Below are 27277 nucleotides of genomic sequence, written 5' to 3' on the forward strand. Positions count from 1 at the left end.
AATCCAATCATAAAATATGCATTTTTCACACATCCAGGCAGGCATTTTAACACAAGCACACTGATATCAGCTCTTTCACTATGTCCTAGGGCGACGTTATGATGCTTGTATCCCCATTGGTGTGTTCTGTTCATGCTGGATATCATGTTCTGTGCCTTCAAGACTGGCTCTAAGGAGCAGAGTTTTGTTTTGGTTTTGCTCTCAGCCGCTTCCCCACAGCTGGCGGGGCACAGAGACAGGGCAGTACATGGTGCTGCTTTTGCTTTTTGCTTCTTGCTTCTGCTTTCTGCTGCTTTTTGCTTCTGCTCATTAGTCAGTTTAGCTAAGCAGTCTGAATTTTCCCTGGACTGTTTCTCCTTTCCCTTTTTTGGACCAACTGGAGCCTGCTCCCGACTGGGCCCTGGGAACACCGAGAGTTTGCACCTTGTGGCTGCAGCAGCTGCCCCAGCACAGGAGGGACTGAGAACAGAGCCACCACCCCCAGAGAGACTTTCTGAATTTGTTCTGAATTTGTCATCTTTGTCAGAGCGGTGACAGAGTGGTGTCATCTGGTATTGTTCATTCTGTGTGCTGGGGGTGCTGTGCCTGGTAAATAAACAGGTTCTTTCCACTTCTCTCCAAGGAATCCTTCCCAACCTGATTGTGGGCAGGGGCTGTGTGGGTTTGCTTTCTGGAGGGGCCCCTTTGGAGGTTTTCTACCAAACTTGTCCTAAACCAGGACATTTACCTAATCCCATTGGGATGAATATTACTTCGGTAAAGCAATTGTTGCTTCGTCAGGACTTAACTGAAATATTGGAGAAGATAAAGAAGAATGAACAGAAAGCCCTGGTAACTGTTCACCACAAGGTGAAAAAATACACCATGTCATAGAGAGAGTAAGGAAAGATGCTGAACACAGGTGGTGGGATACTCCTTTTGGGTGGTCACCTGCTGCCACAAGTGTCCTGAACAATATGTGTCATCCCATCATTGTCCTTTTGAGTTTTGTTTTGTGTGGGTTTGCTTTCTGGAGAGGCCCTTTTGGAGGTTTTCTCCTAAATTTGCCCTAAACCAGGACATATGTCTAAGCTTAATTAACAACAGAAATAAAAGCTGTATCTTTATAACAAAGTTACTTTAATATCACACATAGAGAATCCATTTTAACATTTGCAACAAGCCAATATTATAATGTGTGTCTATGTGAAAAATGCGCATTTTATGATTGGCTTTTCACAGATATTTAAATGAATATTATATGTGTTATGTTAGAATGTTATGCTGTATTAATCCTCTTAAGTTGTGTGTTAAATATAGTTTTAAGTTATAACATAATGTTAAAATAGAAACTATGCTAGGTAAGATACTTTTTATAAAGAAAGGACTCACAGTGAGATAGCGGCCACAGCACACCTAAATCTTTCAGAGAAAGAGAATTTAGTGCTCCATTATCAGAAGAAACGAACTTCTTCCTGCCTGCTCAGACCTGAAGATGCAGTCTGGATTCAGAGAAAGAAGCTGACACTGCCCAGACAGAATCCTGTGCTTGAATGGAATTTATGCATCATGGATGAGGTGAATGAATATGCAACAGGCTGTTGCTTTTAAGGGTTAATCCTCTGTTAACGTGGGTCCTTTTTCGGGCTTATGTTGCCCAGAAAGAGGTACCTGCACTGTCCCTAACTCTTTGTTTGTACTGTTTCATATTATCCTAATCTCAATTGTTCAAATTTTTATTACTCTAATTATATTGCTATTTTAATAACCATTTTATTATGATGAAACTTTTAAAATTTTCAAAACAAGTGATTGGCATTTTTCACATCTGTAACACTGTTCTGCCTGGGCTCGCTCTGCTGCCAGCAGCAGCAGTGATTAATCTGCGATCTCCGGAGCTGTGAGATATCCATCAAAGGCCTGAGGAGAGGGCCTGCCGCTATTGAAACAGTTTAACCACTGATGGCATTATAATTATCTCGCTATCAACTGCAACAAAGCCGCTCGGCAGGAGCTGCTCCGCTTAAACGCAGGAGGTCAAGGGAATTACCCGAGCGGGAAGGGAAGGGAGAGCCGGCCTGGCTCGGAGGATTGCCGATAATTAATGGCAATTATAATTGATAGTGGGGCCGAGCTCTTGTCAGGCCACTGGGTCACACACTCAGCGGCTGGATGGGCTCTTCTGGCTCTTCCCAGCGAGGATTTGGGATGAGTGAAGCCTCTGCACCAAACGTGAAGGGCTCCTGGCTCCAGGGTGTGAGAAATGATACTCATTTCCAAGACATTTAAAAGGTTTATTAAAACCTTATCAAAAACACAATGGCAGAGTGAATAGAGAAAATATTACAGCACTGGGAGCAGAGGATTTTCCCACCATGTGCTCACCCACACCATGGAGGTTTCACCTTTTAACCCTTTAGCTCCCCCAAAGTTCTGTCCACAGACTGCTCCTTCCCTGCCCAGTGCTGGAGATCCCTGCCTGACACCTTGATTGGAGCTCAGGGGCTGCCACAGGAACGAGTGACCCTCCCAAATGTCCCCAACCCAGGGCACCCTGTGGGGTTTTCAGGGTCCCCCGTGGCAGGAAGGAAAGGATGAATCTCCATGTTCTTAGGAGGCTAATATATTATTCTACTCTACTCTACTCTATTCTATTCTATTCTTACAGAAGGCTTAATAAGATACTAATGAAAAACCCCTGACTCTCTCCAGAGTCCTGACACAGCTGGACCATGATTGGTCATTAAGTAAAAACAATTAACATGTTGTATAAACAATCTCCAGCCATATTCCAACACAACGAAACACAGGAAAAGCAAATGAGATAATATTGTTTTCCTTTTTCTCTGAGGCTTCTCAGCTTCCCAGGAGAAGAATCCTGGGCAAAGAGGCTTTTTCAGAAAATATGACAGTGACACCTGTGATCATTGACAGTGATCTCATCCTTTTCCCCCTGTATTGTATTTTTGGGGTGCCCCGACAAAGGAAGGAATGATGAATCTGACTCCATATTTTCAGAAGGCTAATTTATTATTTTATGATACTATATCATATTAAAGAATACTATACTAAACTATATTAAAGAATACAGAAAGAATACAGAAATTACTGAATGTTAAAAAGATAATAATGAAAACTCCTGACTCTCTCCATAGCCCCAACACAGCTTGGCCCTGATTGGCCAAAGAGTGAAAACAACTCACAGCAGAATCCAATGGAACAATCACCTGTTGGTAAACAATCTCCAAACCCATTCCACATGGGCAAAACAGAAGAGAAGCAAATGAGATAAGAATTGTTTTCCTTTTCTCTGAGGCTTCTCAGCTTCCCAGCAGAAAAATCATGGGCAAAGGGATTTTCCAGAGAATGTGAATCCCACTCCCCTGGATCTCCATGGGTGATCTTCACAGGCCCATCCCACACCTCAGAGAGACCTGTCCCCCAGCACCAGGGATTTCTGCTGCTTGAAAGCAGGATCCACCCATTGTCTGCCCTTACTCATGGCACAGTGTAAGAGCCGAAATGAGAGATGTGGGACTCCAGGCAGTTCTCCAAAATGCAGTTTATTGTATACAAAATGCAGTTTATTCCATCCAAGGTGTTCCAGCAGTCCAGGGTCGTGGGTGACAGAGCTGTGCCCACAGCTGTCAACTCCAGCTGCAGGCAGCCCTGGAGACCCTTTGGTTTTGGTTCCAATGCATTATAGACTTTTCTTTGCTGAGCATCTTCATACAGTAGAACCAATCTATACCTTAACCTTTATCTATAGCCTGTCATAAGTACTGTAATTACCATATTCATGTTACTGTTCTCCAATCACTAAAAGTCAGTACATTACAGTTTAAGCTAGAAGTTGTTTCTCAGTTTGCTTGCAGTGGAAAATTCTGAGACCTTTTTTCTACTTGCAGCATTTGCTGACTTGTTTGCCTGTGCTGTCTTTGTGCTTGGTAAAAACATCTTGTTTGGGGTGGGTTTATCCTTTGCTCTAAGCCATAGAAATCCCTTCTAACTAACACACCCTTTGCCTCCTTGGTTATCCAGTGAGACTGGCTCAGCAATTCTTTTCTTCTATATCAAACCTTGCTTCCATCTCTATTCCTTCATCAGACTCTACATTTAAAAATCTTTCTGTCATGCATGCATATCTGTGAGACTTTCTTGTCAAACTTTCATCCTTCCCAACAGCTGGGAGCTCTTGGAATCTGGAAAACCCATGGCTCTGGCCGGGGCAGCCCCATGTGCCAGCCTGTGCCAAGGCACTGCAGCAGGATGGGCACCAGTTGCTGGCAGGAGCTGTGCTAATGTCTCCTTAGCAATAAAAAGAGGGGGAAAAAAGGATTTGGATTTTGATTTTAGGCACTTTGATTAAAATTTAATCAAGGGCTGATTTCCCACCCAAAATGAGAGCCCAGGGAGGAAAGCAGGAGGGGAGGAATCCAAACACACACAAAGAACAAAACCATCAGGAGAGAGAACAAGAATAAGGGGAAAACAAAGCAAGAGGAAAAGAAGAAGAAAGATGAAACAGGAAAGAATGAGAGAGAGTGAAAAAAAAGCTGAAGTGGAAATAAGCAATCAAAAGGAATAACAAAGGAAAAGGAGCAAACAAAGGAAAACACAGAGAGAATAAAGGAGCAAGAGGGGACAGGGATGGAGCAAACTCCTGCAGAGAACAAAGAGGGGATGTGAGGCAGCCCAAGACACAAAACTGAGACAAGACAGCACTGAAGACAAAGAGAAAGTGGAACAAAAATAGCACCAAAGTGGAAACATGAAGGGAGTGCAGGTCCCTGGGAGCTGACTCTGGGCAAGGGGCAGAGCTGGGCAGGGGGTGAGCCTGGGCCAGGCACGGCTCCTGGGCTGGGGACAGAGGGAAAGGGGACAGGAGAGCCCAGCTGGGACTGTCCCCTCAGCCCCAGGCTGCTGGAGAGGAGACAGCTCTGCCCAAGGGACCCTCCTTTGGGGGGAGCATCCTCAGATGCTCAGAGCTGGGCAAGAAATGCAGAAGGAGCCCTCCTTTCCTTAATGATCCTTCCTCTCCACAATGATCCCTCCTTTCCTTAATAACCCCTCCTTTCCATAGAGATTCCTCCTTTCCACAACGATCCCTCCTCTCCACAGTGCTCCCTCCCTCCCCATTCTGAGCTGTCCTGTCCTTTCCTCCTCCCAGTGTCACTTTGGGCTCCAGCTGCCCCCAAGGCAGCTGTGCCAGGGGCAAGGCCAGCGCTGGAGCTGCTGCCAGCTCTGGGTAACACATCCCAGGAAGGGTGAAAATCTCTGTGCAGCTGCTGGGGGAGACGCCAGGGAGGGAATTGGGTGAGAAGCAGCCCAGCAGGGACCAACCAGGGCAGGAGCTGCTCCAGGGGCAGAGATTCCCCCTAGATTCCATGGAACAGCTGGGCCCCTGCAGCCCCTGGGGATCCAGAGGTGAGCAGAGACCCCTGGAGAGCCCCCCCTGGAGCAGGGGGAGATGCCCCAAGGGAAGCTGCAGCCCCTGGAAAACTCTCCTGGAGCTCTTTCAGGAGCTGTGGCCCATGGGGGATCCATGCTGGAGCAGCTCCTGAAGGACTTTATCCCATGAGAGGGACCCCAGGGTGGCACAGGGGGAGCTGAGGAAGGATCCACAGGCAGAGTGGGGTGGACCAAGCCCATCCCATCCACCTGCAGCTCCTGGAATGGCAGAGCTGGGAATGGCTGGGGGAAGGTGAGCCTGGGCTGTTGGGGTTTCAGTTTGTCTCTCACCACCCACCCCATTTGTACTTGTAATTAATGAAATTATTGTTCCCCAGATCAGTATCCTGCCCATGGTGGTGCCTGCTGAGTGCCCTCTCCCTTCCCAGGAATTATCCATGGGATTTTCTCCCTCTGCCATGCCAGGGAGGGTGGCTGGCAGCAGCTGGGTGTTCACCAGAGCCAGCCAAGGCCATGCCCACACAGCTCTCCCAGCTCAGCATCTCCACAGACCCGGTGTTGGGGAAGATGAAACAGGAAAGCCTTACCAATATGATTGTCTGGCAAAAGATTTTGAGAATATAGAAACTATAAGTGAGACTGAAATGAAAGCAAGCTTTGAGATACCTCAGTTACTGAACAACTGGAAAACAATGGTGTGGCCAGCTGAAGGTGATTCCCTTTTGATGGAACAACATCCTCTGCTTGCAGACAGGCCCAAGGGTCAGAGCAGACCCTACAGCTTGGCAGAAGGGGCCCAAAGAGGAGTTTTTAGGGTTTAAAATGTAACACAGTGTGGTAATGTAGTGATTCTTATAGGCTGTATGTAAATGCTGTAGGATTTGTATCTTGTACTAGATTGGTTAGTGAGAATTAGAGTATTCAACACAGAAGAAGATTTATTGTACTGTAACGGGAACCTCCGCTCTCTTAGCTCTTGTCTCTTACCCCTTTTACTCTCTTCCCTTCTCATCCTCTCTCCCCCTCTCTTCTCTCAGGCCTGCTCTGAGCTGTGTTTGGCAGCTCCCAGCAGGGCCCTGCCCCCAGGCCCTTTGCAATAAACCCCAAGTTCCTGACCTGGCTGCAGAGATCTCTGCTCTCCATCCATCCCCGCCGTCCTGCCCCTGATGCTCCCACACCCTGGGAAGTTCCTGCACTGCCGGCATCCCTGGGCTCTGTCCTGCCACCCAGAGCTGCATTCCTGGGCCAGTTTTCCAAGGATGAGGCTTCCATGGTGGGGAATCCTGCTGGAAACACCTCAGCTCCTCACAGGAGTTCAGGAGGCTGGAAGGATCCCTGCGGTGGCTCTTCCACTCTCAAAATTCAGCTGCTGCCATTGCTGAGTGCAGCTCAGCTCAGCCTCTTGTGCCCCTGTGGATCATTTTCCCCCAGGCTTGGATTTCCCAGAGCACAATCAGGAATTAATTCCTGCCTGGGTTCTTGCCCATAACAATAAAACCTGGGGTTACAACAGCCAGGAAAGACACTTGGAGAGCTCTTACCCCACTCTTACCCCTTGGAGACACCAGGTGGGATTGAAACAAGAATTCCTCCTGTGGAATCCTTGGTTGCTGTGGAAAGCTCCCAGAGACCTGGCTCCAGGGCGTTGTGGGGCTCCTGCCTGCAGGAAGACTTAAAACCACCATTGAGTTGGGGAATTTTTTGATTTATAAGAACATTGATTCCAGGAACCCCCTGCCCCAACACTCAGGACCAGCCACCCCAAAAGATCTTGGTTGTTGACAGGTTGTTCCTGCCCGTGCTCAGAAACAGGAGGGGAAGGAATTCTGGCAGGGGGGTTCCTGTCAGAGGAGCAATCCTGGATGCAGAGGAGCAGGGTGGCTGCTGCAGATGGTGAGCCCTGAAGGAACATTCCAGAAGGAATATCAGGAGCCCCTGGAGCCCCTCCCCAGGCTGTTCCTTTCTCACTGCCCTAAGCACAGCCAAGCTCAGCTCCATATGGAATCCAAAGCCTCTGGGCCAAATTCCCAGCTGGAGGAGTCACCCAAAGCAGCAGGAGATGGGAGCTGCCCCTTTTCCCTGGGATAAATCCCCACCTGAGCCCTTCCTGGGTGAGGGGCAGCTGAGATGGGCAGTGTTTGTCACACTGATCCTATGGGTTGTGACACAACCCACGTGCTCCTGACAGGATCTCCTGGGTGGTGGACATTGCTGGGCGCTGGAGCTCCTCGGTTCTGCTGCGATTTTATTTGGTTGTGTTGCTGTGATTCCCAACCCAGCAGTGGGAACTTCCCTGAATCCTGAGGGAGCTGAGGAGCTCCCCTGGCTCCAGGGTCTTGTGGGGCTCCTGCCTGCAGGGAGACTTAAAGCCATCATTGTTTTGGGGAATTTTTTGATTTATAGGAATATTGATTCCAGGAACCACCTACCCCCCAACACTCAGGATCAGCCACCCCTCAAGATCTTGGCCTTGCAGTAAAATGAGCTCAGCCCCCCACATTTCTCATCTGGAAGGGTTTATTTCTGTCCCTAAAGTGGCCCAAAGTCTTTCTGGTGTTTAAAGGATTGTTTAAGTTTGGCAGTGCCAGAGGAGAGACCTCAGTCCTTCATCAAGTCAAGGGAAATATAGGTTGAATATTAGGAAAAAAGTTTTTTACAGAAAGGGTGATAAAGTTCTGGAATGTTCTGCTTGGGGAGGTGCTGAAGTCCCCATCCCTGGGTGTGTTTAACAAAGCCTGGATGTGGCATTGGGTGCCAGGGTTTAGTTGAGGGGTTGGACTTGATGATCTTTGAGGTCTCTTCCAACCTGGTCATTCTGTGCATTCTGTGAAATGATTCCATTGTGCTTGGAAATCCCTTGGAAATGCAGCTGAGACTCCTGATGGCCACAAATGCTTTTCCCAGTCCCAGCCCAAGCAAGGATGGCTTCTTCCCATCAATGGGGAGGAGCAGCAGAGTTCCCAGTGCCTCCTTCCCCCTTGAGGGCTCAGCTCCGTGGCCACAGGCAGTGGATCAGTGCCCAGTTGTCTCAGTGGTCATTGGCAGTGGATCAGTGCCCAAATGCTCTGCAGCCATTGGGAGCCCATGAGTTCAACTTTCAACATTGAATGAGACCTTAGTGTCATTTGAGGGCTTAGAGAGAACCTTCTGGATGTTCTGCTCTGTGCCTTGGGCAGCACAAAGCTCCTGCACAGGAGCAGTCCCTGCTGCCTGCAGAGGTCGTGGTCAATGGCTCAGAGTCCTGCTGGACATCAGTGGCCAGCTTTGTCCTCAGGGTCAGATTTGGGGCCAATGGAATTTAAATATCCTCATCAATGGCACATGAAGGGATCAAGGGCACCCAGCAGGTGACACCAAGCTGAGGGTGCAGTGCCACCCCTGGAGGTTGGGGCCATCCAGAGGGACCTGGGCAGCTCCAGGAGAGGCCCTTGGGAATCTCAGGAAGTTTAACAAGGCCAAGTTCAAGTTGGGGCAGCGCCTGGGATCCATCCAGGCTGGGATGAGCAGCTGGAGCAGCCCTGGGGTTGCTGTGGGTGGCACTGGGCACGGCCCAGCCCTGAACCCCCAGCCCTGGGCTGATCCCAGCAGGGCAGGGATGGCAGGGATGGGGATTGTGCCCCTTGCCCAGGTGAGCCCCCACCTGCAGAGCTGCCCCAGCCCTGGCCCAGCACAGGCAGTGTTGTGGTGTGTTGCAATATCCTGTTTTACCTTCTCCCTTCCCCTCGCCCCTAGCTGAGTGTGCCCTGTCAATCAGGCTAACATACCAGCAAGGCGTCGTGTGATAGGTGTCCCTAGTCCCTTGAGACCCTGCCCCTTCACCTGGTTGGTGGCTCACCTGTCCCCTCCCCTTCCCCTGCGCTGAGCTTAAAATGTTAATGAGACCATGCGGCCTCCATTCTGTTAGCAGCAGTGGCCCGGTGCAGACATCTCTGTACCCATAGAATAAACATCTGGCAACCTTCTAGCAGAATCCACTCCCTTTCTCTCCACCATCGCCAGAAGCTCTCTCTCCTGAGGTAAACGGAGTCCTGACAGCCTGGATTTGCCCCGCTGCACTCTCCAGCAGCCAAGGTATCTCTGGGGTAAAACACCACAGTGCTGCCTTTGGCCCAGCAGCGAGGGTCAGAACTGGCCCAGGCACCATCTAACTGGTTATATTGGGATTCATATTCCAATAAGGCAGGAGCTGGAGCCTCTGGAGGAGCCCAGAGGAGGCTCCAGGATGGGCAGAGGGATGGAGCAGCTCTGCTGGGAGGAAAGGCTGGCACAGCTGGGAATGCTCACCTGGACAGGAGAAGCTTTGGGGTCACCTCAGTGTGGCCTTGCAGGGCCTGGAGGAGCTCCAGGAGAGCTGGAGAGAGACTGGGGACAAGGATGGAGGGACAGGACCCTGAATCCCCCATCCAGGGAATGGCTCCCACTGCCAGAGACCAGGGATGGATGGGATATTGGGAATTGGGAATTGTTCCCTGTGAGGGTGGGCAGGCCCTGGCACAGGGTGCCCAGAGCAGCTGGGGCTGCCCCTGGATCCCTGGCAGTGCCCAAGGCCAGGCTGGACAGGGCTGGGAGCAGCCTGGGACAGGGGAAAGGCACTGATGGGCTTTAAGGTCCAAGCCAAACCATTCTGGGATTCCATGATTCCATCTGCTCTAAAGCAAATTGAACCATTTTCCAACATGGATCTTGCCCCTGGGTGGGAAATGCTCCCCACAAGGGCTCAGGTTTCCATCCTGTGCCATCCTGCAGGAGCCCTGTGGCTCCAGAGCCCAGCAGGGCTGGATGTGCCCCTGCCCAGGTGACACCTGGGTGCCCTTCCCTGGGTGCCCCACCTCCCTTTGGTCACAGAGACCCTTCCCTGACCCAGGAAAGCACCAACCCAGTGCTCAGGAGATCCTGGGTGGAAGGAATGGGTTCAAGGAGAGCTCCAGGTGACACCAGGAACATTTAGGGCCAGCCTGGGCTCGGGAATGCAGGTGATGCTTTACTGGCCACATCACATCTCCTTCCAGCTTGTGGGGTGAAACTGATCCTGGGGAGTGGCAGCAGCAGGGATGGATGGGATGGGAATTAATCTGTGCCCACCATCTCTCTTGATCTCCCCTTCATTTCCATTTCTTTCAAAAATGGAAGCTTTATTAAAACAGCAGCACTTTTCTATGAAATGCAGAGGAATGACTGCCTCTGTATCTCAGAGAGAATCTTTTGAAAATCACTCAAGAGGCAACGGCTCAAATCAGATATTTAATAAGAATCACTTGGAGATCACTTCTTAAAGCAATTAACAGATGATTAGAGATAAGCGAGATGCAACAACGAGACCCAGATCTCAGATTTCTCCCGGGGTCACCCTGCAGTCACCAGCGGTGTCAGGACAGAACAGCAGAGGCAATTCCCACTTTCCAGCCTGATTCTGCTCCTGTTTCCAGCAGTTTGGAAGCTGGAGCAGGGAGAGGGGGCCAACACCTCCCCGGGGCTCTGCCCCGCTGAGGGTCCTGGAGCCCAGGGTTCATCTCCACCTTCCCCTCCTGCTGCTGGCTCAGGGGCTGCTCTTCCTTCTGGAGCACAAAGGGAAGGCAGGGGTGAGCCTGAACGTTCCGAGGGATCCCAGGGCTCAGCAGCAGCAGCAGCAGGATCCTCGTGCTGTCCCTGGGTGTCTGTGCCACCTGGCAAGGGGACGTCAGTGGCACCAGGGGCTGGGGACAGCCAGGGACTGGACAGAGCCAGGCCCTCCTGGCCCGGGGCTCAGCACAGCCAGGATGGAGCCCAGGAGCAGCCACACATCCCATCTGTGGGGCTGGGACCTCACCCCACCACTGTGACATGTGACAAAAGCCATCTGCTGCCACCCTGGCCACTGGCAGGGCTGAATCTCAGCACAGGCAACACCCCGGGGCTGTCTGGCTGCTGATCCTGACCCACACAGCCTCTCCCTGCAATATTTGCTCAGTTTAAGGGCGTTTTACCAGCTGGACCAGAGCTGTGGGGTCTCCAAGCCCTCAGGGTGTCCTGAATCACCAGGAAATTGATTTCTTAGAAGGCAGCAACAAAGGCAGGGGGAGATGGCTCATGCACCCACAGAGCTGTGGTAATTTCGGGTTTGGAAGTGCTCAAATTTATTACACAAGGGATGATGCAACAGCGAAAAAGAGAGCAAAATTCTACATTGACTCTCTACTCTGCAGGTCAGGACAACTAAGAGGTTTTACTTCATTAAGGAAGGCAGGGGGAAAAAATCAGAGACAGCCCCAGTGGTTGAGGGAGCCTTGTAAAGCCTAAATGAACAATCAGTCCTAGGTGATGCTAGTTTGCTGTAGAAGGAACAATGAAATAGATTTGCTTCTGATCAATAAATTACTAAAACATCAGTTATAAACCTGCTGCATGGCATTGGAAATTCAGCTCATTAAACATCCAGGGAGCTTCATCCTGATGCAAATGGAAGACAGGCATGAGTGCTCTGCAGCAAAGGACTCTGTGCACATCCCAGCTTGGGAAACATATTTACACATCCGTCTCATATATTAATCTATTTGAGTGCACCCTAGCCAGAGGGCAGCCACAAAGAGGATTATTCTGGGAGGAGGGCAGGAGATGGACTCGTTTCTCCTCCCTGCTGAGCAAAGCCTGTGCCCACCCACGTGCAGCAATGCTGCAGGGTCCTGTTTCCCTTCTCCAGGCAGCCCCAAGCAGAGGACTCCCAGGTGGATTTGGCAGCCAAGAGTTGGTAGCCAGGACTATTGTGAGCCAAAAATAAATCAGGTGAGATCCCTCCACCAGAGCAACAAGGCTGAAGTGGCCTCAGGGCCAGGAATTTCAGCCAAGCTGGCATTTGCTGGGGCCTTGGCCTCCCTGCCTGTCCCTTTCCCAGCCCAGGAAGGGCTGCAGTGGCTCTGGGGGACCTTGGCCAGGCCTGAGCAGGCAGGACAGGGGTGCCCAAGGCTCAGGGGACATTCCTGCTGCCACCCAGAAGGGCAGGCAGACATCCCAGGGATCCCTTTGGGATCTCCACGGAGGGAGGTGCTGGCTTGGCCAGCAGTGTGTGGGTGATGGAGAGGGGCAAGGGGAGCTCAGGGGTTTATTACACTGCATTGTTTTGGGTAAGTTGTGTGATTAGGGGGTTGGAAAGATCCCTGGGAGCTGCTGGGGGGTGTTTTGCTTCTCCAAAACTCAGGGAAGGGAAAAGGGAACAAGGATCCAGCAAAACACCCCATCCTTCAAACTCAGCTACTTTGGGGTTTGGGAACATTCTCCTCTCCCGAGCTCATCAGTTTCCACACTTGCCAGGCAGGTCTGTCCAGGGTTGTGGTGCAAACCTCCCCAGCCCTTTGGGAGAGCTTGGAGTTGTGTGGGGAAAGCAGAAATTCCCTGTCAGTGAATGCTGCCAGGCTGCTCCAGCAGGGAATGGGGCACCTCTTGGAGAGCTGGCCAGAGGAAAAAGCAGTTCTGAGCCAGCCCCACACAGCTGGGATCAGCTGGAGGAGACTCACACGTGGTAAAAATAAAGCCACAAGTGCCCATCTGCCCCAGGTCCTGTCCCAGGAACACGAGGAAAGCTCTGGTTGATATTCCATCCTATCCAAAGGAGTCCAGGTGGATCAGTCCCCTCAGTCGTGGCTCGAGTTAGACTCCCCTGACTCCTGCAGCCTCTACTTGATGAAGTTTTTAATTGTCCACCTCTGGCCCGTGCAGCTGCGGAGAATCAGGTCAATGCCAGCCATGCCCCTGTTCTCCACCTCCAGGCACCGGCCCGTGCCCTTATTCAGGATGGCTCCATTCTGCACGTGGGGAGATGGGAAAAGATAGAAAAAAGAAGATATTAATAGCCTGAATTAATTGCCTGGGAAACAAAGCAGGAGCAGGAGGGCAGCCCTGGGCACTGCTGGAAGGGACACACAGCTGGGTAGGAAGGCAATGCAAGCAATAAAATAATTCCCCAAATAAATGGAGTGAGCATCCCCTGTCCCTGACAGCACCCAAGGGACACCTGTAACCTTTAAATCCCAGAGCTGCTGGGAACTGGGACCGTCTGGAAAAGCTGCATCATTGTCCTGGGCTGTGAGATGTGTGTGTGTTCTGTTCCCATCTGTCAGAGCTGGGGCAGTTCTCTGCTGTCCCTGGGCAGTTTTTTCTTTATCTCTCCCACAGCCAACCCTCCCTCCAGGAGATCTCTGCTGTCCATGGCCACTGAGTGTCCCTGCAGGGCTGATCCAATCCCAGCATCCCATGGGGAGATGCTCCGCCCAGGGGAGGAGCCAAGCATTCCTACCTGGATCCAATCTGAGCCTGGCACAGCACAGCAGCCTTTGCCCCCTGCATTGCCAGAGGAGCAGCTTTCTGCTGCCCTGCATGGCCAGAGGGAGCCCAGGCCCATCTGCAGCAGCCCTGGAGCTGCAGAGGAAAACTCCCCCCTTGTGCAGGATCCCTGCTGCAGCAGAGCCACAGCTGGCACTGCAGGAGGGCTGAGCCCCCATGACACACAGGGGGCAGGGCATGGTCTGACTCTGGCAGGGTTGTTTTGTATTACTGCATTTTAATTTTTATTTTTCCTATTAAAAACTGTTCTTTCTAGTCCCATATCTTTTCCTGAGAAGCCTTAATTTTAAAATTATAATAATTCAGAGGGAGGAGGTTTATATTTTCCATTTCTAGGGAGGCTCCTGCCTTCCTTAGCAGGCACTGGCTTTTCAAACCCAGACAGTTATTTACACTCTGCTTTGCGACAAAAGTGTTATTTACAGTTATTTACAGTTATTATTATTTTATAATTCTGCTTTGGGACAAAATGAATTTCACTCTTCATCCACAAGAAACAAAGGAATCTGGAAGTCATTGGCAGATCAGACATAACCAGATCCACTTTTCTGCTACCAGGAAGGAAAACTTTGATTAGAAATTGTCCCGAAATGCTGCCCTGATCCCTCTTAACCTCCTCCCTCTGCCCCAGGACCTGGAATTTGCTGTGCCATGGCATCATTTCCCCTTTGTTCCACCCCATCCCAGGGGCTGTGTCCCAGCCAAGCCTTAAGAAACAGCAGAGGTGTGGCCACATTTCTCCTCACAGAGAAAAGCAAGGCACAACTTCCCAAGGATATTTCTGGGAATGGCAGTGAGGAACCTCAGAGAGAGAAAAACCAATTCTTATCTCAATTGCTGCTCCTGTGTTGTCCACAAGTGGAATGCACTGGGGAAGGTTGTTTACCTGAAGGGAACTGGTAATTGGATTCTGGTGTGAGTGTTTTGATTCAGTGACCAATTGAATCCAGGTGTGTGTTGGGACTGTGGGCTCACAGTCATGAGATGAGTGCAGTTGAGTTGGGTGTTTGTGCAGATTCAGTTTAGATGTATTGTAATAGAATATAGAATAATATAATAATTATTATATTATTATAATATATATAATATATGAATATATGCTATACTATTATTAGATTTACTATATTACATATATTATATATAATTATATAATATATAGACTGTAATATATATATTATAATATATATTATGTACTCTCCATAATAGAATAATAAAACTAATAATAATAATAATAAATAATATAATTATAATATAATAATGAAATAAAATCAGAATAATATAATAAAATAATAATTTTATTTTATTACTCTATATTAATAGAGTAACATAATAAAATTATTATTTTATTATATTACTCTAATATTTTTATTTTGTTCTTAATTTTACTTATTATAAATAATAAAAAATAAAATCAATAATAAATTAAATAAGTAAAATTAAACAATAATAAGTAAAAATATTTAAGTAAATAATAAGAAAAATTAATAATAAATTAAATTAATATAATAAAAATTAATAGAGTCATATAATAAAATAATTAATTAGCTTTCTGATATCAGTGGAGTCAGATGTGTCATTTCCTCTCCTCGCTGGGGGTCACCTGTTCCCCTGCAGAGGTGGGCACACCCAGGGCAGCCCCAGACCCACCTGGATGAAGCTCCAGCGCTTGTGGAGGCTGCTCTTGACCTTGTCGCAGTCCAGCAGCTGCGGGAAGCGGCTCTTGCCCGTGTCCACCAGGCAGCGCGTGTCGGGCAGCAGCGTGGTGGTGCCCAGGGCCCCCAGGTGCAGGAAGCCCTCCCTGGTGTACCGAGCCAGCTGGGGACACACGGAAATGCTGTCAGTGAATGCTCCAGGCTGCTCCAGCAGGGAATGGGGCAGCTGGAGAGCTGGCCACAGGGAACAGCAAAACCCCCCCATCCTTCAAACTCGGCCCCTTTAGGGTTTGGAAATATTTTCAGTTGTGTGGGAAAGCAGAAATTCCCTGTCAATAAATGCCCCCAAACCGCTCCAGCAGGGAATATGGCACCTCTTGGAGTGCTGGCCAGAGGGAACAGCAAAACCTCACATCCTTCAAACTCGGCTCCTTTAGGGTTTGGGAATATTTTCAATTGTGTGGGAAAGCAGAAATTCCCTGTCAGTAAATGCTACCAGGCTGCTCCAGCAGGGAATGTGGCAGTTCTGAGCCAGCTCTACACAGCTGGGGTCAGCTGGGGGAGACTCACACGTGGTAAAAATAAAGCCACAAGTGCCCATCTGCCCCAGGTCCTGTCCCGGGAACATGAGGAAAGCTCTGGTTGATATTCCATCCTTTTTAAAGGAGTCCCTCAGCACCTTAGAGCACCAGCACAGAGGGACAGGACAACCCAGATCCCCTGGGAATGTTCTGTGGGGATGCACAGGGAAAGCAGAGCTGGAAGGAATAAATTCCAACTTTCTCCAGCCTTGGGATTGGTTTTTGGAAGGAGTAAATCCTAGCTTTCTTCAGCCTTTTATCCTTGCTTGGGATTGGTTTATTCCAGATGCAATTGAGACCCAGGAAGGGGTGGGAATAATTCCAAGCCTTAAACCCCTCCTGGAGCAGACTCCTCAGCCTCTGGATCGCTGTGGGACGTGGCAATGGATGGTTTTCCCTGGATTCCAGCTGCAGCCCTGCTGGGTGAGGCAGCCCTGGCTGGGCTGGTGCCTCTGGGTGCCTGGCACAGCCTCCAGGGCTCCAGCCAGGCAGCAGCACCAGCCAGAGGGGCCAGAACTGTCACAGACATCTTTTTATGAAAAATCCTTTCTTTAGGACTTTTTCCTCCTGAGAAGCTGGAAGGCCTCAGGAACAACATGTAAACATTGATTATCTGCTGCTGTGGGATGCACCAGGTGCATCTGTGATTGGTCTCATGTAGTTGTTTCTAATTAATGGCCAATCACAGTCAGCTGGCTGGGACACAGAGCCTGAGCCACAAACCTTTGTTATAATTCTTTCCTTTCTATTCTTAGCTTAGCCAGCTTCTGAGATGAAACCTTTTCTTCTATTCTTTTAGTATAGTTTTAATGTAATATATATCATAAAATAATAAATCAAGCCTTCTGAAACATGGAGTCAGATCCTCATCTCTTCCCTCATCCTGAGACCCCTGTGAACACGGTCACAAGAACTGGGATGGGAGCCTGGACCTGTCCTTGGGAAAGGCCCAGGACTGCAGCTACCCCAGGCATTCCCATGGGATCCAACTGCCCAGGGCTGCCAGGGCTGGCCAGGCTGGACACTGGGGCTTGGAGCAGCCTGGGACAGTGGGAGGTGTCCCTGCCATGGCAGGGGTGGCACTGGATGGGCTTTAAGGTGCCTCCAATTCAGACCATTCTGCCAGGAGAGGCAGGATGGGAGCACTAGGCAGGGTGATGCCCTTGGGGACACTGGGCACACAAAGGATTCCTCCATTTCAAGGAATGCCACCATAATATTTCCCTAAACACATTTAAATTCTGGAGTGAGGAGAAAGGAACGCCAGTGTCCTGCCTTTTATAGTTCAAGGGAAAGATCTCCACAGCTGCTTATTTAAATTATGAATCAGGCCATTATCCAGCAGACAAATAAGGAGGATTCAGCACGTTAATTAACTGAGCATATCTGTGACCCAGATGCCAGGGAAGAGGCAGTAAATCCCACTGGGAGTTTGGGTTATCTGGGCTGTAATAATTAAACACTGAAATCAAGTTAAAACAATGTAACAGGGTCAGGCTGCAGCTCATGAGCCCAGATGCAGTCAGAGTGCCCAGATCCCTTGGGCTGGGCCTGGCTCTGCTCCCAGGGGCTGCTGGAGTCACACCAGAGTGAAAATGTTGTGTGTCAGAGCAGGCCCTGAGCTCCTCACATCTCCCTGAAGCTCATTCACCAGGTGCTCCCCACAGGAGGGGTCAGGGGCAGCCCAAACCCTGATCACAGAGCCCCAGAATGGTCTGGATTGGAAAGGACCTCAAATCCCATCCAGTGCCACCCCTGCCACGGCAGGGACACCTCCCACTGTCCCAGGTGCTCCCAGCCCTGTCCAGCCTGGCCTTGGGCACTGCCAGGGATCCAGGGGCAGCCCCAGCTGCTCTGGGCACCCTGTGCCAGGGCCTGCCCACCCTCACAGGGAACAATTCCTCATTCCCAATATCCCATCCTCTGGCAGTGGGAGCCATTCCCTGTGTCCTGTCCCTCCATGCATTGTCCCCAGTCCCTCTCCAGCTCTTCTGGAGCCCCTTCAGGCCCTGCCAGGGGCTCTGAGCTCCCCTGGAGCCTTCTCCTCTCCAGGTGAGCCCCCCCGAGCTGTCCCAGTCTCTCCTCACAGGACAGGTTAATTCCAAGCCCTAATTCCTCTTTTGTTATTCTGCTCCTCTCCAGATTGAGCCAGGGGCCCCAGCCCAGCCTGGAACAGGACAAGAAACAAGGAATAGACCAAAATAAAGGACCAAAGGAAAATAGTTTAGAACTATTCCAAGCCAAGCATTTCAAAGTGGCTCAAACTGAGGAGGTCTTTAACCGCTTCACCAGTCAGGGTGGCCCAAAGCCACATCCCCAGGCAGGGGTCCAGCCCCTGGAACATCCTTCCATAAAACCTCATCCAGGTAACTGCACCTGGCCACTTCCCACCTCCAGCTGTCCCTGGGGGAAATCCCAGCATCACTGGAGCTGGAAAACCCCTCCCAGCCCATCCACTCCCAGCTGTGTCCCATCCCCACCTTGTCCCCAGCCCAGACCTCTGTTTGCCACCCCCAGCCCTTCCTTGGGCACCTCCAGGGATGGATGTCACAGACAGCTTTTATGAAAAATCCTTTCCTTAGGATTTTTCCTCCTGAGAAGCTGAGAAGCCTCAGGAACAATGTAACCATGATTACTTGCTGTGGAAAGCAACGGTGCATCTGATTGTCCATTGGGATGTTGAAATTAATGGCAGATCACAGCGCTGTCAGACATGGAGTCTGAGCCCAAGCTCTGTTTCATTCCATCTTCTCTATCTAGCCCCCCTATGAATCCTTTCTTCATTCTTTGATGTTTATTAAAATGTCATAATATAATCAGCCTTCTGAAACATGGTCAGACCTCCGCTTCCCTCATCCTGAGCCAGTGACACGGTCACGAGGAACTCTACTTCAATGCTGGCCCCCTTCAGAGAATGTTCCATATCCTCCCTGAGCTGCCTGGCCCGCCCTGAGGCCTCCCTCTGTCTGTCCCTGACCCTGGGCACACCCAACCACCCGCTGTCCTCTGTCAGGGGTGTGCAAGCACAGGCCCTGAGCTCCATTGCTCAGGCTGAGCCGACAGCTCTCAGTGATCCCCATGGCAAGCTGCAACATCCAATCCACCTTGCTGTGATTTTGGTGCTGCATCTAGATGGCGAATTATTTGACATCCAGCACTGAATAAAAGCTTGTGACCTCTGACTTATGGAAAATAATTTCGGGTTGTTTAGCTTCCCTTCTGCTCTGAGCAGAACATCAATTAGCAGTCATCAGTAAAATGTTCAGGATTTGCCTTTTACCACAATTTAATCTGATTAAAGGGTGCTGTTTGGTCACCCCTGCTCCTGCCGTGTCCCCCATGAGCTCAGTATTGATGGCTTTGTCCTCAACTTCTGCTGCTTAAATGGGCAAAACATATTTTATCCTATAATTAAATGAAATGCTCTGCTGGGTGAACATTATCTTAAGTTTTATAGCATTATAGTGCTTTCTATCACCTTAATATATCACCATAGCTGTGTCACTGCAATGAGCTATGGCTGCATTATTAGTGTAATACATCATTACAGCAAGGTGCTTCCATGAGGGATTGCCTCAAAGATGAAGCCATCAAGCAGGAAAAAAACCCATCAGCGGCCTCAATATAATTACAGGATAAAAGGATGATGATGGAGTCTCATAATTATTTGACCTGGAAGTGAATGGAAGCAGGGAGAACAGAAAGCTGAAGGGAAAAGAAGAGAAAAATCCCCAAAATTTTACTCAGTGAGGGATGGGTGGGTAAAGGCAAGACCTCAGTTGCATGCAGAGCATGAGAGAGTGGTTTGGGATGTGAGCAACTCTAAAGGAGCTCAGCAACTCATTGAGGGGTTCCATACACATACAAATAAATAAAAATTCAACATCCATATATATATACAAACCAGAGTTTCCATTACTTCTAATTCCATCCCCAGCCATAAATTACAACCTGCAGCCCATTAATTAAACAGTTGTAGGGAAAGTCCAATTTCCTTCATGGTGCCACAAAGGCCATTTCAAAGCTTCTGCACTTGCTGATAGCTGCTGAAAAGCAGCATTTTCAGGAGTTTCACTAATTGGATGTATCAGGAAACAAAGGAGCTGCCAAGAACTGGCTCTCAGCTGAAGAGGGAAGGGACAATGAGGAGAAGGAAGACCAGGAAGGATGAAATGGGCAAGTTCCAGGCAGCCAGCAAAATCTGACTTCAGAACTTCAAGCAGGGAAAGAAAACATTAATAAGCTTCATCTCAATAACACTGAGGGAAAAATAAATAACCTGTTCTCAGCCACTCACCCTAAAGCCCGGGGTGAGCAGGCAATGGCAGCCCAATCCAGTTTCTCACACAATAATGCACTTAGAGGCTCACATTTCCAGCCACAAAGTGCAAAAGGCACTTGGTGCCATTTAAGAGAAAAATGGGGTTTTTGTGCAAGAGCAGGTTCTGTTTAGCAGGGACTGATCTCTGTTTAAGGCCAGGGTTATCCACAGTGGGATTTCCTCCACCCCACAGCTGGTTCCCAGCTCCTCCAGCTCCCAGCTTGGGTGAGCTCTGGGATCCCTCAGTCCAGCCTGACTGTGGAGTGAGAACAGGATTTTAATGCTTTCCCATTCCTTGAACTGCACATTTTTTAGCTGACAATGAACCTCCTCCAGCCTGCTGGGCCCCAGATGCTCCAAAACTTTTGGAGAGGCAAAAGGAGTGCTGGAAAACAAATTCCAGCCAAGCCGAAATGGCTCATTACCACAGCACTAATTGTTTTCTTTACCCCATTAGTCTGGGTTTATTCTGCTGGTGGAACAGAAGTAATCCCACAATGGGTTGGGTTGGAAAGGACCTTAAAGATAATTTTATTCCAGCCTTCCATCCAACTCAGCCTTGGGAAGGAAACTCAGATTGTGTCCATGATTATTGCTATTTACCTTTGTCTGGAAGATTTTATTTTAAACTACAAATTTCAATTTTTTTTTATTTCAAATTGCAAAAATCTCAACTTTCCAACATTTTCAATTCACAAAGGTTTCCAATTTCTTTCAAGGCTTTTCCTTGCAGCTCTCGCAGGGTGATGGGAATCCAGAAAACACTGCAGGAGCAGCTGGAAAACCCCCCTGTGATACCCATGTTATAGGAGCTTCTTCAAGTTAGGTCTCATAAGCTCTCAGAGGTCTATAACACACTCAAGATAGCTCAGCTACGCTTGGAGGCATAAAAATCAGTAGGATAGCTTCTGTTGCAGTGTTAAAAACAAAAATGTTCAATAAAAGGCAAAATAACAAACAGAAAAACCGAGCTAGGTGCTAGAAGTTCTTGCTCTTAGTAAAACACCTTACAAAAGTGATTTGTTTCTTTATTCACTTCTTTTTCTAGTAAATTGCCTAAGCAAGATTTTTAGCTTCTGTCCAATTAGCTGTCCTTAAGTTTGAGGTGAAATCCCCTAAGCCTATGAAGTGGCTTTTTCACCCAATCAAAAAGAGAAATTTCTGAGCTTTTTTAGAAGACAAAAGATAGTTTTATCACTCCCTCGACAAAAAGCACATTCCTACATGCCCAGGTGTTTTTAACCCTGGAGAGCAAAGGCAGTGCCAGCCTGTTCCAGATTGCAATGCAAGATGTTTTCTATTACCATCTGTATGGCAGATTATCTTTGCCAAGTGGGCAGTTTGCCTTCTCTCTCTCTAACTGACCACATCACACTCCCTCCGGAGGGGACATTGCTGATAACAGCATTGAATATCCCTGCATGGCTGATAAGAACTACAGCATCCCATTGGGAGATGTGAGCCCAGAGGGAGGAGCCAAGCATTCCTACCCAGATATAATCCAGAGGTTCTGGAACACCAGCACAGCTTCTCCACTGGATTCCCCAGAGGAACAGCAGCTGCCTCTTCTCTCACTGGATCTTCAGAGGAAGAATCCATCCTTCTCTACAGGATCCCTGCTCCAGCAGAACCACCCCTGACACTGCAGGAGGGCTGCAGCACAATTGCAATGGGACTGCCGCCAACACCCTGACCCACAGGGTGTCAGGTTGGGTTCTGACTCTGTCAGTGTTGTTCTAGTGTACTGCATTGTTTATTTTATCCTTTTATTTTCTTCCCTATTAAAGAACTGTTATTTCCCTCTCCCATATTTTTGCCTGAGAGCCCCTTAATTTAAAATTTATAGCAATTGGGAGGGGTGGGGAGGGTTTACATTCTCCATTTCAGGGGAGGCTCCTGCCTTCCTTAGCAGACTCCTGTCTTCCCAAACCAGGACACAGCCTCACCTGGGGGCCCCAGCCATGGCATGGGTACAGGATCGCTGTGTGGTTCTCCTGAGGGCCCTGGTCCAGGCACACGTCCTTGGCCTTGTTGTTCCGCAGCTGCCAGGGGAAAAACGGGCAGAGTTAAGGGACAAAAGGGGCAGAGTTATGGCAGGAAAAGGGCAGAGTTATGGCACAAAAATTGGCAGAGTTATGGCAGAAAAAGGGGCAAAGTTATGGCACAGATGGGGTAGAGTTATGGCAGAAAAAGGGCAGAGCTAAAGGACAAAAAATGGTAGAATTATGGCAGAGAAAGTTATGGCAGAGATGGGGCAGAGTTACTGCACAAAAAATTGGCAGAATTATGGCACAACAAGGGGCAAAGTTGTGGTGCAAAAGGGGCAGAATTAAGGCATAAAAGGGGCAGAGTTATGGCTGAAAAAGGGCAGAGATAAGGCACAAAAATTGGCAGAATTATGGCAAAAAAGGGTCAGAGTTAAGGCACAAAAAATTGGCAGAATTATCGCAGAAAGAGGGGAGAGATAAGGGACAAAAGTGGCAGAATTATGGCAGGAAAAGTTCAAAGTTATGACACAAAAAGGGCAGAGTTAAGGCGCAAAAGGGGCAGATTTAAGGCCCTCTCTGATCAGAGAGAAGCAGGAAATGGATGCTCAGCCCTCTCTGCCCTCTCTGGCTCTCACTGCTGTGTCACCAGGAATAATCAGGCAAGGAAAACTTGCAGAGCACTGAACCTTTCTTTAAATCCAGGGCTAAGGATGCTGGTTTTGTGTCATAATCCCATTCCAAGGAGCAGCATCCCTGGTCACAGCTGGCTCTGTGTTTGGTCATGGGGGTGGGGACAAACCCAGGTTTAGGCTGCCAGAAATCAATGCAGAACCCCTCAGATTTCAGTGAAATCTCAGAGTGCTTAACAAGGCAGGGAAAAAAGCCCAACTGGAACAAGGATCACTTTGGAATCATCACATCCTTGTTCCAGCTGGGCTTTTTTCTACCCCAAACCATTCTGAAATTTCATTTTCTATGAAAATAGACATTTTTTGGGAGGTTTTAGCTTGAAGGCCTTTAGTAACTTTGATAACAAATCTTTCCCGAAATGAATAAAAATTAATAACCCATCTGGGGTGCCCAGGCTTTGAGGAGCCTGCTCCAAGTGCCACCACTCCATCAATTCCATTGCAGCAGAGTATTTGTTATTAGTTCCCATAAATGACTCTTTCTATATCCCCAGAATGGTTTCAAAGCCAGCAGAGATTGAATTAAGTCCCCTTATTTTATCTTGTCCTTAAGCTGCTGTGACAAGGCACTGAATCCTCCAGAGACCTTGTCAGGAATTAGGCTGAGTTCAAGTCTCAGGGTTTTAGAAGATGCCTGTATATTAAAAATACAAATACAGCTGCTTAATCCATGGAGTCAATGGGAAATATGGGTAATTTCTGTCAATTCACTAAATGATGTATTAACATCTTTTACTTTATACAGTCTTTAAGATCAGCAACAAATCCCCAAACTGGTTTTTAGAAGAAACTGGGAGCAGATTTATGCAAATTTAGATAATTATACAGAAAAAGTCAGTTTTGATTCAGACTCTTCTCCTTTGAGGCTGTTTCTCATCAGGGAGTGTAAATATTAGCAGGCTGAGCTGACGGACTAAATTACCTCTCCATAAGCAATGGTGTTGTTGTATCTCCTCATTTCTGGATAAACATGGTCCAGGTACCACTGGAAATTTTTACACTTCAGGCTCTTCCTCAAGGCTTTCCTCTCAGAAACATCCCCAATGTCAATCCCTGGATTCTGAAAAACAACAACAGGACATCACTGAACGGTCACACTTCCAAAAAAAGCTACAATGAAAGTATTTCCCTGAGCTTTGGGATTCTTTTCAAACTGCCTGGGAACTTCCTGTGGTTGAGTAATTCCAGGAATTCTGGGATGTCCGGGGCTGAAACCATCAGAAGGAAGATGTGGATTCCAGAGGGGGACACCAAATTCTCTGCTGGGTTTTGAGGCCCCTTGCAATGGCCATGGGCTGATGCTGGACAGGCCCTCAGGGATAATTTACAAAAGAGGAGCCAAAGGGAGAAGAAAAGGTTTGGAGGAAGGTTGGGAAGTGCAGTGAGACTGGGGAGTCCTCTCCCAATTCTCCTGGGTTTGGATCTATCTGATAAAGATGGATCTGTATTTTTAAACAAGGTATTTTTAAAAGATTTCCCCTTCTGTTTGGGTTCTGAGGCACAGGTTTAGCAGCAAGTGGATATCAGGATTTAAAAGATGGAAATGCAAACCCTGGCTGGGCACTGAGCACCAAACCCTTCCCTGACCCCACTGAGACACAGCCAAGAGGAAGGGAGGGGTAAAAGGTGTAAAATAAATGGGAAAAGAATGAAAGAAAGAGAAAAAGGTTTAAGATTCAAATATATCAGAGGCAGACAGCTGAGAATAAAGAATAAAAATTGCATGAGAAGAAAAGCTGAGGCTGAATCTCAGCATAATCTCTTGGCAGTTTGGGCAATTCCAGGGTGGAATGTTCTCCCTGGAGAGCCCCAGTGCTCTGCAGACACAGCTGGTCCTAAGCAATAACCCAGCAGGGCTGGAGAGCTCCCCCCTGTTCCACCCTGGCATCTGGGGCCAGTGCAGCAGGGAAGCCAAAGGAGGCACAGCAGCCCCTTCTCCCTCACTGCCTGGGCTCCCACTCTGCTCCTGCTCTCGTCTCTCCCAGAGATCATTAAACACAACTGGGAAAGCAATTTTCCATTACAATGCTTGTAATGATCTCCTAATGAATTATTCACTCTGCTTTAGAAGAGACACCGTTGCAGTGTGCCCCTGGTAGCTGAGAGGTAAAAATAAAGATGATTCAGTGGAGGGAGGCAGGACAGGCTGAGATCTGAGTGGGGGAGGTTGGGCTCAGAGCAGACAGGCAGCACCTGGGATGGGCAGGGCAGGGCTTTGCCTTGGTATCCCAAAATAATCCCTAAAACCTCCCCCACCCAACAAGGCTTCCCTCAAATTAAATCTGGATTTGACTGGGAAAAGACCAGTATAAAAAACTGAAATGCATTTTGGGGAGCCCAGACCTATAGGGAATACCTACATAAAAATCTCAAGTTGATTTTGGGTCACTCAGGCCTGTTCCCACCCCCAGTGCTCATCCATGTGATGCTGCCTTTTCCAAGCTCCACAGGATGGATTTTAATCCTTTCTGCAATGCTCCCAATCTGTTCCTGAGCAGGAGGATGATGCCTCGCCTCTAAAAGGGAATCAGCTCAAGGATCAGGATTTCTGATCATGAGCATTTGGATCTTGAAGCCTCTTTTTAAGATCCTCAAATTCCTTCAGTCCTGGAGGCAGCTCCCCCTGGAGTGGTGCCTGTCAGAGCCAGAGCCCTCCTGCAGCTCCCTGGGAAAGCTCCTTCCTTTTCCTTTTCCTTTTCCTTTTCCTTTTCCTTTTCCTTTTCCTTTTCCTTTTCCTTTTCCTTTTCCTTTTCCTTTTCCTTTTCCTTTTCCTTTTCTTCTCTATTCCTGTATTTCCTGGTATTTTTGTACCACCTGGCCCTGTCCCTCATCCCCAGGCCCACAAACCTGCAGCTCCTGGCCCTTCCCAGGCTGTTTCCCAGGGAATTTAGCACAAAGCTGTGGCTGTTGTGCCCCCAGTGCCAGCAGCCCCTTTGCTCAGCAAGCTGCAACAGCAGCTCAGGTTTTGTGCTTTCATATTTTCCAAGAGACCTGCAGCTGACACCAGCTGGGGGTGCTCCCTCAGCAGCTCCAGGGCTCAGCAGCTCTTTGAGGAATATTTTGTGTTCATTTTTAGCACCAAGGGGTGGATGAACACTCGTGGCACCAATCTGACCTCGCAGGGAAACTGGGCAGCCCCCAGTGCTTGTTCACCTGCTCATCCCATCTGTGACCCAGGGGCACTGCTGCCTCCCCATCACCTCCCTGCTTCTCCCTGGCAGTGCCAGTGCAGGAATGGGCATTGATCCTGCCAGGGGTTGGAGCAAGGAACCAGGAGATGCTCTTGGCTTCCAAGATCAGACACAGCCTACAGGGAGGGCAGAGCCCCAGCAGCAGCCGTGGACATGCAGAAATCCCTCCTGGAGCCTGTGCAGCTTTCCCAGAAGGGCAGGGAGTGATCCCTGTGCAGGATGTGTCCCTGGACATGCTCACCAGGTGGCACCTTGTGGCTTCCCAAAGATTCACCAAGCTGTGATGTGGATTTATGGGGCATATGGCACATTATGGCACCAAAATTATGGCATCAAAATTAATGTGTCAGATCCAAGAAAACCTGATTATTTCTGGGCAGAAATCAAAGGAAAAACCTAAGCTCTTTAAGGAGAAGGTTTAAGAGCAAGGGAATCCCTTCTGTGAGCCACCAACCTCCAATCCTTTACCTTTAAACTTTCCAGCACTGGGAAAACAAACACCCCAGCCCCTGGGGAGCTCTTGAAGGGATCAGTGTCCATGAGCTGGGAACCTGAGCTGGGCTGGAAGTGACACAGGAATAAACCTGAGGCACTCAGTGTCACAGACACATTTTATGGAAAATCCTTTCCATAGGATTTTTTCCTCCTGAGAAGCTGAGAGGCTTCAGGAACAAAGTGTAAACATTGATTATCTGCTGCTGTGGAATGCAACAGGTGCATCTGTGATTGGTCTCATGTGGTTGTTTCTAATTAATGGCCAATCACAGCCCAGCTGGCTCAGACACTCTGTCTGAGACACAAGCCTTTGTTATTAATTCTTTCCTTTTCTATTCTTAGCTAGCCTTCTGATGAAATCCTTTCTTCTATTCTTTTAGTATAGTTTTAATATAATATATATCATAAAATAATAAATCAAGCCTTCTGAAACATGGAGTCAGATCCTCATCTCTTCCCTCATCCTCAGACCCCTGTGAACACCGTCACACTCACAGTGCTGACTGCCATCAATAATCTGAATGCAGACAGATTCCATGTGCAGAGCAGTGTCAGGACATCCCCTCATGCTGGGTAAACACTCAGGGGGGAGATAAACACCACAGTCCAGGTGTAATTCTTAGAACCACACTGGAAAGGCTGTGGGAACAGCAGGA

General features: G+C 48.7%; 1 protein-coding gene across 1 annotated transcript in view; it reads right to left on the minus strand.

Annotated features, from left to right (window-relative positions):
* Nucleotides 1-10619: 10619 nt before the first annotated feature.
* The window catches only part of GALNT17 (polypeptide N-acetylgalactosaminyltransferase 17), a 235410-nt gene continuing 218752 nt past the window's right edge, over nucleotides 10620-27277 (minus strand). The window contains exons 8-11 of the mRNA XM_064729185.1: nucleotides 23858-23995; nucleotides 22205-22300; nucleotides 15352-15519; nucleotides 10620-13166 (exon numbers count right to left, since the gene is read on the minus strand). Of these exons, the coding sequence (XP_064585255.1) occupies nucleotides 13038-13166; nucleotides 15352-15519; nucleotides 22205-22300; nucleotides 23858-23995 (531 nt within the window). The 3' untranslated portion in view covers nucleotides 10620-13037. The remainder of the gene's footprint in view (nucleotides 13167-15351; nucleotides 15520-22204; nucleotides 22301-23857; nucleotides 23996-27277) is intronic.

Source organism: Zonotrichia leucophrys, chromosome 19, assembly GCF_028769735.1.
Source record: "Zonotrichia leucophrys gambelii isolate GWCS_2022_RI chromosome 19, RI_Zleu_2.0, whole genome shotgun sequence".
Taxonomy (NCBI): Eukaryota; Metazoa; Chordata; class Aves; order Passeriformes; family Passerellidae; genus Zonotrichia; species Zonotrichia leucophrys.